A 14,483-nucleotide genomic window follows, 5' to 3' on the forward strand; every position below is an offset into this window, starting at 1 on the left:
TAGACAACATTTCAGTAGCTCAAGAAAATAGAAAAGCCTTTAAGGTAACTGTTAAAAATTGCATTTGCAGGCTCTGAAAGTGCTTCTCCAATCCAATCTGCTCTTGGATCCCGATCACAGACACCCTCTCCTGCTACTCTTCATGCAGATCATATTGAGCAGAAGGATCTGCAGCTGGATGAGAAGCTCCACCACTCTGTTTTACAGACGCCAGATGACCTAGGCAATATCTGAAACAGAAAATATAAAGCTGTTCTTTCTTCTTTCCAATGACATATAGTGAAGTAGCTAGTATCGTGTTAGTTGTAGAAAATCCTGTGCAAGGCTATTTCGTCTGCACTTTTAAAAATACTTAATTATAATGATTTAAAAGCGAACAAAACCTTTTTGTATTTTATCTTACATTCATTGGAACTGTTAGCAGTGGATTAATAGTCCACACATTTATAACTGCCCTTTTTGATGCTTAGAGTTGTTGCAGCTTAATCTAGTATGTGGCCCTGTCATAAACTCTTATAGCATTGATGTGTAAGTAATAGGACATTATTTTAAGGTAATGTTATAGTTTCTTCTTGGAATGTTGGTTGTTTTCCCTTTCATATTTAAACACATTTATAATTACTTCCACTGCCTTAGTTATTGAATTCTAGGGTCCATTCACTTTATAAATACGAAGTTCCCATTTCTCCGTATTTTGTCTCATGAAAACAGAAGGGTGTCTGATGTGCATTTCAGACCATTTTCCTTTAAGTAGCCTACTGATGGACAGGAATAACGTAATTTTGCTTCGTACTTTGAAATCTACAGGCTGGAAACTGTTAGTGTCTGTATCACAGTGGTCCAGATCTTCAAAACACGAGGCTGTGTGATTAGACTGAATTCAGTTTCATTTTGATTTTGTATTCTAGTAGGAGCTGTGAGATTTTCAGAAGGTCTCAGCAAAGTCTGGTGCTGAGAAGTTTTGAAAATCTGAGAGGAGTGGAAAGGAGATTCTGGATGCCTGCTGCTTCAAAACTGTGGCTCGTCAGCTAGTTTACTTGGCTGTTCAGCTAGTTAAATGTGAACTGAGTTAAGCTTAAACCATTGTAATCTACTGAAGTTTTCTTTGTATTGACAGAATAGATTAAACATCTTCCACCTGAAAAATAACATTCATTGGCATAACACTGATGTGTAGAGAAAGCTAGGTGAGAGTTAGTATGTGCTGCTAGGTTACTGAATGCTTTCTCTTCACTTATACAAATTTACTGCGTGAAGAACAGTAGCCAGAGACAAGTTTACTGTCACCTTTCTCTTCAATTTGCAATAAAATACGTTCCTAGTAGATTCTAAGAAAAATCATCTTTCTGTATGATTGGGAAAAATGTGAAGTTGAAATGTAATTTTACTTCAAAGCAGACAAGTGGAGTTCTGGAGATTCATTGACTCCAAGGAACGTAAGACAGCATTTACAAAAGGAGTGGCCTTAGTAGGTCCATCAGACCAGTACTAATGCTCCAGAAGTGACCTTAAATGTTACTTACAGAAAGAATGTAAGAAACAGGACATTTCTTCCTCTACAGAGTTTGAAAGTAGACATAAACATTTCCAGTTTTGAGGTGGCTGGATGGGTAAGAAATACCTTACTCTGAAAGCGTCATATTTTTTTTCCTTTTCGTTTTAAGAAAACTATGTATGTAAGAGTTGTGTCAGAGCTTTCTTTCTCTGGAGAGGTAGGTCTCACTGTAATTTTTTCTTCCATTGCAGAAACAAGTGAATTCCCCTCAGAATGTTGCAGTGTGATGGCTGGGGGAACGCTCACAGGATGGCATGCAGATGTTGCTACTGTGATGTGGAGGCGAATGCTAGGAATTCTGGGAGATGTCAACAGCATCATGGATCCAGAGATTCATGCTCAGGTTTTTGATTACCTGTGCGAACTGTGGCAGAATCTGGCCAAGGTAAAATAACTGAACATCTTCTGCAGCCTGACCCAATAAGGCAGGATTTTCAGAAGGAAAAAAAATCCCACCACCTCGTATATTTCCCTTACATGGTTACCTTTTTGTTTTGTTTTTAATAATTACAGATAAGAGACAATCTTGGTATTTCAACAGATAATCTGACTTCACCGTCTCCACCAGTTTTAATTCCACCACTCAGAATTCTGACACCATGGCTGTTCAAGGTGAATTTGAGTAATAAGCAGTGAAACAGAAATAAAAGTTCATGGAGTTGTGGAAGTGTTTAATGTTGTTTTTTGATTTATGTATAATAAATATTGTTCTAAAACTTAGGCAACAATGCTGACTGATAAGTACAAACAAGGGAAGTTACATGCTTATAAGCTCATTTGTAAGACAATGAAACGAAGACAAGATGTTTCTCCAAACAAGGATTTTTTAACTCATTTCTACAATATAATGCACTGTGGACTTCTTCATGTTGATCAAGTAAGTTTAATTACAAAATTCAGGTTAATGTGAATAGTATAACTAAAACTGAATTGTTTTATCAAAAATACTGAAGGGATTTTCAGGTGAGTAATTTAATTTTGTCTTTGAAAATGGTTATGTGACTGATACGTTTTCTGAACTTTGATAAACGGCCCTCATGTTCTTGGCTGTAATCAGGAATGCTTTTTTTGTAGTCCAGTTCAAGCAAACACGAAGGCAGAAAAGGTATTATTTAATTTTTTACTGATTGTATGTTATAGATTGAAGCATGCAAGAAAGAAAATGAAGCAGATCTCTCTAATGTCTACTCTTCTTACTCCTCCTTGATGACACGGTTTAGCTAGTGGGAACATAAATTGTGCTCACTGCATTGGAGTAGTTTATTTACAGAGCACATGCAGGAACCAGCAAGCTTACTGAGTGTATCTCAGGGGGAGTGGATCTCTTTCATAGGTTTTAATATGAACAAGTCTGAAAATATTGTGTGGTTTAAAAGCTCTTTTTGAAGGCTTGCGTCAGGACTGTGAAAAAGTTGCTTTTGTGAACTTTTTGGAGGAGCAGTTAGAGGCATAGGGAGATCAAAGGTTCAAACAACTCTGCTTTCATTAACTGGGCAAAATAGAACTAGTCCAAAATTATTCCACGGTTGGCTATGGATACAGCTCTCCAGTTTCTGTTCTTTAAAAACCAGTTTACACTGCTTTTCTTGCTGGATTGCAAATCTTCCTAATGGCGTCTTGCCATTTAAATGGAAATCACTGCTATTGGAGAATAAATTAAAAGGAAGAAAAGGGTTATTTTTTCGTATCTGTGAACTTGCAAATTTTTTTTTAATAATTAAAACATTTTCTACTTTTTCTAATATTTTGAAGTAATTGCATCATGTACATTAATTTTAACAACTGCCTCACTAAGTCTACAAGAATGTGATGTGCTGTGTTGAATAACTATATACCCAAAATGTTGTGAAACACTTTATATTTTGTCTTTATATTCTGGTTACATACAGATATATGTAAAAGGCTAATACCTTCTTTAAAGTTTTAGTCAGATGGTACTTATTGGGGAGGATTTAAGCATGTTAAGAAGGTATGGTAGCTGGTTATCTTACTGTATCTCTTCTGTACATATTTAAATGAATGGTTAATCATTTATAGAACTCTTAAAAACTAAATGTAAATGAATGTAAGATGTGACCTGGTATTGACCACCATACAATAGTGTCCAAGGTTAAATCGATCTGTAATGTATGCCACAGTTTACTTATATTAATATGAGTGTACTTAAGGAATTTATCTTTTTATGCTATTCATTGGTCAGTAATAAGTGTCTTAATTGTCACAATGAATTTACTTTCTTGCATTTTTACTTTCTACCTTTGATAAATACCTGTCTTTTTTTCATTCACTGTCATCTCGTTGCTGCTCTTCTTTTCCTTTTTCCTGTTTTCCTTCTTCAAGGATATTGTCAATACAATCATCAAGCACTGCTCTCCTCAGTTCTTTTCGCTTGGTTTGCCTGGTGCCACCATGCTTATTATGGATTTCATTGTAGCAGCAGGAAGAGTGGCTGCTTCTTCTTTCCTCAATGTAAGTATTCATCAGTTAATTCTCATTTACGTGTGAGTGGAAAGGATTTGAGAGAAAACTGAGCACTATCTTTCCTTCACTAGTGTGTTAATTTAACTCTAGAATTCAATGTAATGGGTAGCAAATAGACATACTATCAGTGGTTTGTTCCAGAACACTACACATGCAAGTTCTCTCCAGAAAATATGTGAAGAATGCAAAAATTACCATTGAAGCAGAGAATATTCTTTTACTTCAGAGTTCTTGGAATTGTGACTGCCATTTATCTGTACTTCAAAATGTTTTAAAATAAATACCCGTTTTGATTGTACCTTCATTTAAAAAGTATATTTATTCCTCCATATCTCTGCTGTGCAATGACTTTGATGATCATGCTTGAGAACGCAAACCTGCTATTGTTTGCACTATTTGGATGTATTTCAGATATTGTTACCCTGGCAATTTCAGCCTTATATAGTAATACTGATATAATTACCCAGATGCTGTTGATCTTGCATGACTGTACTCTCTCAAAGATCCCCAGTGCTCCCCTCCCATTGTCTGTGAGTTTTGACTGTTGCTCACATCATTTCCCCCTTTAACTAACTATGAAATCCAGCCTCAAGGTACTATCTGAAGGCTCTGTCAGCTTCTGCACTGTTACCTGTCGTGTCCAGCAATGCTTCATGTCATGTCCAGTAGTTTTCCACATCCTGTTCAATTAGCTGAACCTAAGACCTCAGCCTAGTTAGCAGCTCAGTCATTTGTCTGAAGTCCTAACAATTCCTCTGCCTCTTTTTGACTGTCTTGGAAAATGGGAGCATGGGGTGTGCATGATTAGCAATCCATGGCGCTGTAGTGTGGGTTTGCTCAGCCTTACAGAGTTTGCAGAAAGGGAAAGGAAATAGCTGTGTAGAGTTTCAGCCGTTTTTCTCTTTTAAGGCAGCTAGAAATGTCATCTTCCTAATTGCAGTAAGAATATATATCTCTCCTCATATTTTTTTCTTTCAGGCACCAAGAGTTGAAGCACAAGTTCTTTTAGGATCTCTAGTCTGTTTTCCCAATTTATATCACGAACTACCAGCTCTTCACCCAAACATTCCTGACATTGCTGTGTCTCAGTTTACTGATGTTAAGGTAGGAATTTTAAGAGTATTTGGAGGGTATTCCGCTACCAAGTATATGTTTAACATGATATTGTTACCAGATATAGTAACTACAATTTTAAGAGTCTAAAATTTTTCAGAAATCATTTCAAATAAGGCTCAAGAGCCCATGAAATCTTGTCAAACTTTATGCTACTAAACATATTGTATAATTGCTGTTAACTTAATAATCTCGTCCCTTTTCAAGCCTACTCTCATTATGGCTGTTTGTAGTATCATAGATTTAATTGACTGATAAGGAGAAGATTGAGAGGTTCAAAGTACGTTAATTTATTGAGAATTCACAACGGGGAGCATCTGACTGTGTTCCTTGGGGCTTTAGAAAACCTCTGTACATCAGTATGTTATTTTAGACAAAAAACAAAGATTAATAGAGACCTCTCCCTCTCTGTCGTAACAGAATTGGGTAGTGTGCTGGTATACTCAAACTGGGCAGAGATCAGTTGGTGTGTTTAGTTGCTGTGTGTGTGTCAGGTATGATTACTGTGTCTAAGAAAGGCTCCCCATAAGCTTCCAAACAGTTTCAATTTAGAGAGAGATGATGGTGTGGAAGCTGCTTCCTTTTGGGGAGAGATTTTGAATTAATTCTTTCTCATTTTTGTTGCGTAATGGGTGTTTACTTGAGCTTTATTGAGAGGAACCTGCAGTGTTTAGGGACATTTCACTGTAGTTGAGTCAGAGTTCTTCTTGACATCATTCCTAAGGCTCTGTAGTCATTTGTTCTGCAACTAATTCCAAAGATTTTTAAAATCAGTATAATTTTGGAGGGGGAAAAGTTCCTTGTTTGAACCTCAAAGTAACAGATACTTTCTGTAGTTCCTTTCAGGGTTGTTCCTTTAGGGAGGCTTTTTTTTTTCTTTTAACCCATGTTTTTTTTATGGAAATGTGTTGGCAAGAATTGGATAAATGGTTAATCAGCAGAAATCTTGACAGTAATCTGTGGGATATTCCAGGGGTAGCACAATAATGAACATCTGGGAGAAACTCGAATCTTGCAATAGTGGTAAGCAAACAATTCATCTGACCTCAAACCTAGAGACTCAGCTGAGCAACATGCCTGTGTGTGCTATAATAAAATTCTAATTTTCTGATGCTTCATGTCATGGAGTTATTGGTAAATCGGTGAAAATTTTCCTCTTTGTTTTAGGAACTCATAATTAAAACTGTGTTAAGTTCAGCAAGAGAGGAGCCATCTGGTCCTGCACGGTAGGTCGTACAAAAAGCCTCTAAATTAATAGATTCCTCGCTTTGTTATACTGGTTTGAGTTGGATATATTGAAGAGCTTAAAGTAAAAATTTGTATGTATTTTGTTCGTGGTTTTCTTTGCCACTAGAAAAACTGTGGTCTACCAAGTGAATGTGAAGTTGTTTTTAAATAGAGATAATAACGAAACAAACATTTTTTGACAGAACAAATGCTTATCTAGCTCAGTATCCTCTCTCTGATAGTGGCTGATAGAAAAGGATGTTATAATAAGGGTAAGAATATAAGCTGTATATCTTAGTGCTCAACTCAGGGGTTTTCAGACTAGAGAGGCATTTTTGAGTTTGATTAAGGACAAGATTGCTTACAAGAGAGGTATGGTTAGTTTTTATTAGACTGCATGATTTAATTTGACAAACAGAAATAATTAAAGGTTCGTGAGCTTTTCTTCACTATATGGAGAAGAAGCAGAAGATACTGGGCTAAGCATTAAACTGGCAATGATTGTTCGGATACTTAAACCTAAGCATTTTCTCAAATAGAGAACTTCAGGGAAAAAGATAGTTACCAGTTTTCTTTTCTGTTTCTTAAATTGTTTAGGATTTTTTTTCCTTATTACCTATGCCCTGAAGCTTTCAGTCATAGAGTCCTGTGTATGGGATTGAAACAAGAATCTGTAGTGCCTACCAAGAAAGAATACGTTGGTGTGCCTTATGTGTTTGGGTTGAGTGTCTATACATGCTCAGCTAATAAATTGTTACTTAGCAAATGCAAGATACTAGGACCACATGCCTGAAAAATATCACTGGAAAAATCAGTTCATTGAACCTTAACATGTTTTGCTGGAAAACAAAGAGCAGTTTTCATCAGCCCACTTGAGCTGGTAATCTCTCTCAATGCAGGGGAAGGAAGGAAGGAACATTCTGAGATAATTTTCATTTCATTTTTCATGTTCTTTTACAAAACAGAGTTCTAAAAAACAACACTGTTCACTTTGCTTTTGAAAAAGGTGATTTAAATCCATTTGGTTCAGAACATTATTGCTGATCCTGTGGCAGTGAAGCACACAGCACAGGCACATATGCAGGCCCAGCCTTTCAGAAAGCTGAGTTGTGCTGCCCCCAAAATACAAAGTTGTACCACTGTGTGTAATAACATTAAATGGAGACCAAAAAAGGAATACATTCCAAATGTATGTTTGGGTTGCCTGTGTTTCTTCTTCTGGGAGAGAGATAGGTATGTCTTCATTGTGGAGATAATCATGTTTCCACAGCTCCAGAAACTTGACTGCCTTACTCCTCAGTGGCAGTTTGTCCACTGTCTCTTTTGGGAATAACCTCTCTGATACCCTCTGCTTCACAGCAGTACAGAGTTCACCTGGGTTACTGTCAGAGGTCATGGTCACATTTAGGATCTGCATTGTAATTTTGCCATGTCAGCTCAGCTCCTGGTAGAGGGTTAATTGTCTTCGCAGTTGCCTAGGAAGGAACTTCAGTACATAGCTTTGTATATCTCTAGCAAGTCTGAATGTTGTTACTGTTACCCAAGCTATAAATCTGTATTCTTTATCTCTTCCACAGAAGCTTGATGTTTTGCATTTCATTACATACTTGACCCAGCTGAGCTTCAGGGAAGTCAGTTATCTGAAATATGTTCTGATCTCAGATCTCCATCCATAGAGATTAACTGTATTAATCAAATTCCTCTCCTGCTGCCGACAGTCTGAAAAAGAAGTGACAGGTTGATGAACTCGGTGTTCATCTGTTCTGTTTGTGCTGTTATGGCTCTGAGTTTAGTCACAACATTGTACCCACATAACTACACAGTTTTTCAGAGGCTACTCTAAATAATGACAGCAAAACTGGTGTTCTTTGTAGAAACCTCACAAACTCGTGGGTATTTTGCATGTCAGCATATCATCAGATGTGGAATGGATCTCAGTAGCATGAAGAAGACTTTAAATAGTAACATGGACTTAGAGATGTCTTCTTTATACTAAAGGTTTATTTTCTGAATCAGCTGACACAAACTGTCTACATTTATTGTTAAATCTGTGCTATATTGTATTTTGTTTTGTTCAAAAAGGATGGAAACGCAAACTGTGGAAATAGCAGAAGAGTAGACTAGGAAGGGACTGGGAGTACCTCCATTAGCTCACCCTCCTCCAAGGCTGGAGTGTGTTTAAAATGTTCCTGGCAATAGCTTGTATAAACAGTCCAAAAAAATTTCTTAAATAAGAAATTTACAAAAATCTTAGATTGTTCCAATACTTATCTAATTTTTACCGTCAGGTTGTTTTTATGACTAGTATTTGGGAGAAATCTTTTCTACTGGAAATTAAACTCTTCAGTGACTTGCTGCATGTCGGAAGTTTTCTTATCATTTCCTTCCTTAATTGTGATCTAGACTCAGTATGGCCTTCAACTTTTCCTCCATATATAATATTTCCCAAAGCTTATTATTGTTGCCACTTTTTTTCCTGGAGCCCCTCAGGCTTGTCTTTATTCTTAAATGGTATTAATAAAAATGTAATGGAGGCAGTGTTGCAACTGAGATTTTAGTGACAGTGTACAAAACAGGAAGTCAAACCAGCACACATATTATTTACATTATCACATAGAATTAATGCAAAGGTGTATTTTTGTGACCTGTTAGCAGGATCTGTGTAGCCTTAAAATCTTTTTTCTACAGCACCAGCTTCATAGCCTCTTCTGTTTCTGTTCTAGCACATGATTTTTCTTTCCTAGATGTAATGCTTTGCAATTCCTATGACTGTCTTGCCTATGACTGTCTTTTATCTCTTGATTTTTGGACTGCTCTCTGATTTTCTCCAGAGGATTTTGAATTCTGAACTTTTTTTCAAAATGTTTGCAGCCTGTGTTCTTGAAGATAATTACTAATGATTGAGAGATTGCTTAAGCTAGCTCCTTAACATTTCTGAACAAATTTAATCCATCTCTGCTGATTGGAACACATCTATCTAAATACTCTTTACCTTTACAATTATCTTGTATTTCTTGATTTTTAAATGAAGAAACAACAAAAGTTGAAGTATTTTGTCACAATATGTACACTGTCTCTGGCATTCATTTACTCTTTCTCTATTCATCTTTGTTTATTGTCATTCTAAAAAAATGTAAATGTCTGTGAACAAATAACATTCCTCTTTCTTGTCTCTGAGTCCCAAAAACTCTAAACAAATACGTTGGGGAGGAGAAACCTCCCACCACAATTTTGACTTTGTCTTAAGAAAATATATATGAATTTTAAATAGATGAATTTCAGCTAATATTTTTTTAATCTGAAAAGCACATACAGATGCAGGAGTTCTTGATATGTTAAGGATTTTTCAGTTGTTCAGAAGGTTACTTCCTTGTCCCTTCCTGTGCCTTCCCCAGGGTACTTGGGATTTCTTTCTCAGTTACAGCATTATAAAGATACTTGTGTAGTTCTTTTTGAAATATTAGAAACATATTTATTAGGTTTTTGCAAGACGTATCATGAATCATAAAAATTGCACATTCTTGTAGCATGTTTCTCAATTTCTCCAACGTTGTTTTGCAGATGTGTTGCTCTTTGCAGCCTTGGTATTTGGATCTGTGAGGAGCTAGTTCATGAATCACATCATCCTCAGATCAAAGAAGCATTGAATGTGATTTGTGTTTCTTTAAAGGTGAGAGGCTAATGCTTTTACAATGTATGTTGCCTTTATGCAGAGAGGTACTTTGCTTTTTCAAAGTCATGACACATTGTAGCATCTCTGCTTCACAGTCTCATTTTCAGTCCTTACAAAAGACTGAATTCAGTTTAATTGGTGGATGTCTAAACTCTGTCTAAAAAGATCTTTGGCCTTCTGTAAGTTTGGAGGAAACAATATGCTGGGAAATTAGATAGTAGATCCGTATCTTAATATATATCACTAGCCACTTAACTCTAACCTCTACCCTTTGGAGCATAATAGTTTGTTCATCATCCCAGTTTGCAATCCAAGTTTCAGCAAAACCATTACTGGCTTTGTCCAACTTTGTCCAGCTATACCCCTTTCTACATCCTGGACCCAAGCTTCCAGGAGGCTTTCCTGCATCTGACTGTCACTAGATCTAGGAGCCCATGGTGGATTAGCCTTGAGTAAGGGCCAAATTCCAACACAGCTGCTTACTCCCCCTCCTCAACAGGACAGGAGAAGAAAACAAAATGAAAAAAATCTTGTACATCAAAACGAATACAGGGAGATTGCTTACCAGCTGCCATCATTAGCAAAACAGATTTGACTTGGGGATATTAATTTAATGTATTGCCAGTTAAAATAATTTGTGCAGTGAGAAACAAAGACAAAATTTTAAACACCACCTTTCCCTGCCCTCCCTTTTTCCCAGGCTCAACTTCACTCCTTCATTCCCAGCTCCTCTGCCTCCTCCTGCCCCCTCCCGTGTCGTGAAGAGGGGACAGGGAATGGGGAGTTATGATCAGTCTGTAGCAGTTCCTCTCTGCCACTCCTTCCTCCCTGTTCCCATATGGGTCCTTCCACTGGCTGCAGTCAGGACAAGTCTGGTCCAATGTGGGCTGTGGACTGCAGTTCCTTCAAGAAATATCCAGTGCTGCAGTGTGGGGTACTCCACGGCTGCAGTGTGGATATCTCATCCAACATGGTATTTTCCATAGGTTGCAGGGGAACCTCTGCTCCAGCACCTGGAGCACCTCCTCCCCATCCTCCTTCTCTGATCTTTGTGTTCACCTGCTGTTGCTTTTTATTTTGTTTTTGTTTTTGTTTGTTGTTGTTGTTGGTGGTGGTTGTGGGTTTTTTTTTTTCCCCCTTTATCTGCCTTTGTGGTGTTTTTTTGTGTCTCCTGTCTAGGTTAGCCATGGATGCTGAGGGAAGTCACATTCCTCACTAATTGGCATCTTGGGTTCCCCAGCTCTGATTAATAGTACTTGTAAAGCCCCTATGGTACATTCTCCTGACACTTTGCAAAAGGGAAGGGCCAGAGTAGAGAGGAAACTGGAAGAGATCCCAGTTTTGTGAGCCATCTGCTGTCATATGCAAAAAGTGTGTCCCAAGCCAAGTTGCTGCCTTGTGCTTTTTGGCTTCCAAACTGAGACGGAGCATTCAGTGTAGGAGGGAGACAAGGAAGAAAGCGGGAAGGTGACAAATGCAAAAGCCAAGCAGAAGTGTCCCGAAGTTTCTCATACTTCTCGCTCACCTGCTCTTTTCTTTCTCCAACGAACCCAGTCCTGTTATCCCCATATCATCACTACATGCTGTGCCTGTTCACTTCTGTGTTTGAGAGCCGTTGCATTATTGCTTTAAAGCATTTTATTTTTAGCATTTTGCAAACTTACATGTGCATGAACAGTATCTTCAACTTTTTAAGTATGACCCAGTTTATTTTCAGAACCTTTCTACATGCTTTTTGTTTACGTCAGAATTCAATGAATAGTTTAGTCTTTCTGTATATGCACATTGATAAAAATCAGGGTGTACGCTTGCTATACATGGCTTGTGTCAGATGTTGTGAACTAACTCTTCTGCAATGGGAATCTGAAAAATGTCTTAGCAAATCAGCTGATCACATCCCGTGAAGCAGGATTTGAGTCTATGTCTAAAACATGTGGCTGCAGGGCTTTTAGTATTAGACTCTAAATTGCAATTTCCTGTTTTGCAAAGTCACAGTCATCCTTTGCAGCTTCACTAGTACTCTTTTCCAGAGTTTTCCTCCTTTTAATATCACTTAACTGGTGCATTTTATCAAGTTCCTGTGCAAGTTTGGTATGAGGCAAATGATGCTGGTTTTATCTTCTGCAATTTATCAAAGTTTGAACTATTTTTAATCCTGACATTCACTGTGATTTGCCCTATTTTTGACATGTTTATTCAACCAATTATTTGTAGCTCATTTCTATTAAATATAAATTATTTCTTGAATGAGAAGACAAAGATCTTTATATTTCTACTTTGCTTTGCTTTTTTTTGGCAAAAGCATCCAGTGCCTGTTGGCTTTTCTCCTGTTCCGAGCAGTGGTATACGTTCGCAGCAGAGTTTAATCGTGAAATGAAAAGTTCATAAATATATCATTGGAGAAACAAATTAGCCCTAATTTGTTACCTAAGCAATCTCCTGGCTTCCAAATTAGTCAGAGATTTAAACTCCCAGAATGGATTGTTTTCTTATTTTCAGGAGAAATGAATGGATAGCGAGCTATAGTCCTAGTCCAATTTACTGATAAGTACAATTGAGCAAATAACATTGAATAGAAATGTTAGCAACAATTATATGCCTGTTTCTGAAATAGAGAAGCGTATTCAGAACTGCAGTCCAGCAGCTCGCTCTGAATGTAGCCTGCACTCCTCCCAGCAGCGCGGCGATACTGCCGGAGCGGTGTCAGCCTCTGCTGAAGTCTGAGCCCTGAGGATCCCAACGAGACCCCTGCATCTCATCGTTACATGACGCTCCTCTCAAAAATGCTGCAGATATATCACAAAATTGTGTTGTTTGGGCTTAGTTGAATGAGTGCTAAACGTAGGTTAAACTACTAATAAAACCCAGAGAGCAATGGGCCCTTGCAAAGATGAAAAGTATGGTAAGACATCATTTCCAAGAAGAACTCTAACAGTTAGGTGCCGGGCAGTGTGACAGTTCATTGAAAGCTTTTTTTTTTCCCTATCATAACTTTTAAAAAATTCTGCCCACAATTACACTACTAAATATAAAATCATGTAAAAGTAGTGAATTCTTATGCTTTATAACATACAGTATGCTTTATAACATACAGTATTTTTTTGAGCAACAGCTGGCCAAATGTTTATAGCATCGCAAAGACATCTTCGTGCCACCTCTGAAGGCTCTTGAAAAAACAGTCAGAACAAAGCAGCTGGCTTAAAAGGGCTGAATTGTTTCAATATCCAGCATAAACCCAGTATTGCTACTTGAGTTTAGGAAAATGTCCTTCCAGGACCCACAGCCCTGTAAGTGTCTCTTCTAAAGTGTCTGTGCATTCTTTTGAAATGTGTTTTATTGACTGTGCTAGGACAGATTTCTGAAGTAGATGTACAGTTTGATCTGATTGGGCCCATCACTGTGTTCTTGATCAAAACTTCATAGCCTCTTCCCATGAATAAGAAGATGTGAATGCACAAGATTTGAATTTTATTCACGTTCATTACCTTATACCCTTCAGCTTTTCTGTGAAATTTACATCTCCACTGGCTTTCATTCCCTTTCTAAAATTAAAAAAAAAACCAAACCAAAACACACAAAAACCCCCAACTTTTCAAGAAGAGAACAGGAAAGAGGTGAACTAATTTGCATGAACCAGCACTAGAAATCATTCACTTGTCTTCATTTTAGAGCCTGATGATCCTCTCTTTCATTGAAAAAAAAAAAGAAAATAAATAAAGTAAATGCTCCATGTTTTTAAGTAGTGAACAGCTGACTATTCAAAGACTCTGAAAAATATTCAGGCCTTTTTCTCAGGTACTTTTTCTTAAATTCAGTGATCTGGATACTCCATATTAAGCTACTCTGGTTTGTCCACACCTTTTATCCTCTCCAGTGACTTTGGGATTTTCCTGCAAGCTTGTAAGGATGTTTCCAGCAATCTGGATTTGATCTCAAGTTCTGTAATCAAATTGTTATGCTTTCAACTTTATTTAATTTTTTTTGGTTGTCAGTTGAGCTTGAACATTAGAATCTGTACCCTGCTTACTGTGCTCTTACAATGTACTGCCACAGTGTGGAGAGGGCCTGCCTCAGGAGGGATAAAAAATAATGGTGTTCTTGCCATAAGCTCTGGGAAGGTTTGCAGATGTAAGATGTCTGCTGTGTTTTGGTTAAAAGCCAACAATACCATGAAACTGCATCCAATGAGAAAGAGGGAAAGTCAGAACAAGAAATAACTGCTCTGTATACTCTGGTTTCTGACTCTGTGGCTACTTATAAGAGACATTCATAGCGTTTTCTCATGCTTACGTAGATACTAAAAAAACCCCACTTAATTAAAGCTTAATATTCCATACTTATGCCTGTACCTTTTATTTCATTTTGAATACCTTAAATGCAAAACATGATAACTCTGCTTTGATAAGAATCTGGCCCAGGACAGAGTTTCTTCCA

General features: G+C 37.4%; 1 protein-coding gene across 4 annotated transcripts in view; it reads left to right on the forward strand.

Annotated features, from left to right (window-relative positions):
- RALGAPA1 (Ral GTPase activating protein catalytic subunit alpha 1) overlaps nt 1-14,483 on the forward strand; it is a 139,510-nt gene that overhangs the window by 64,549 nt on the left and 60,478 nt on the right. For all 4 annotated transcript variants that reach the window (XM_080344697.1, XM_080344698.1, XM_080344699.1 and 1 more), the window contains 8 exons: nt 71-223; nt 1,747-1,940; nt 2,069-2,167; nt 2,277-2,432; nt 3,896-4,024; nt 5,015-5,140; nt 6,317-6,375; nt 9,938-10,046. In XM_080344697.1, the coding sequence (XP_080200823.1) occupies nt 71-223; nt 1,747-1,940; nt 2,069-2,167; nt 2,277-2,432; nt 3,896-4,024; nt 5,015-5,140; nt 6,317-6,375; nt 9,938-10,046 (1,025 nt within the window). The remainder of the gene's footprint in view (nt 1-70; nt 224-1,746; nt 1,941-2,068; nt 2,168-2,276; nt 2,433-3,895; nt 4,025-5,014; nt 5,141-6,316; nt 6,376-9,937; nt 10,047-14,483) is intronic.

Source organism: Nesoenas mayeri, assembly GCF_963082525.1.
Source record: "Nesoenas mayeri genome assembly, chromosome: 5".
NCBI lineage: Eukaryota > Metazoa > Chordata > Aves > Columbiformes > Columbidae > Nesoenas > Nesoenas mayeri.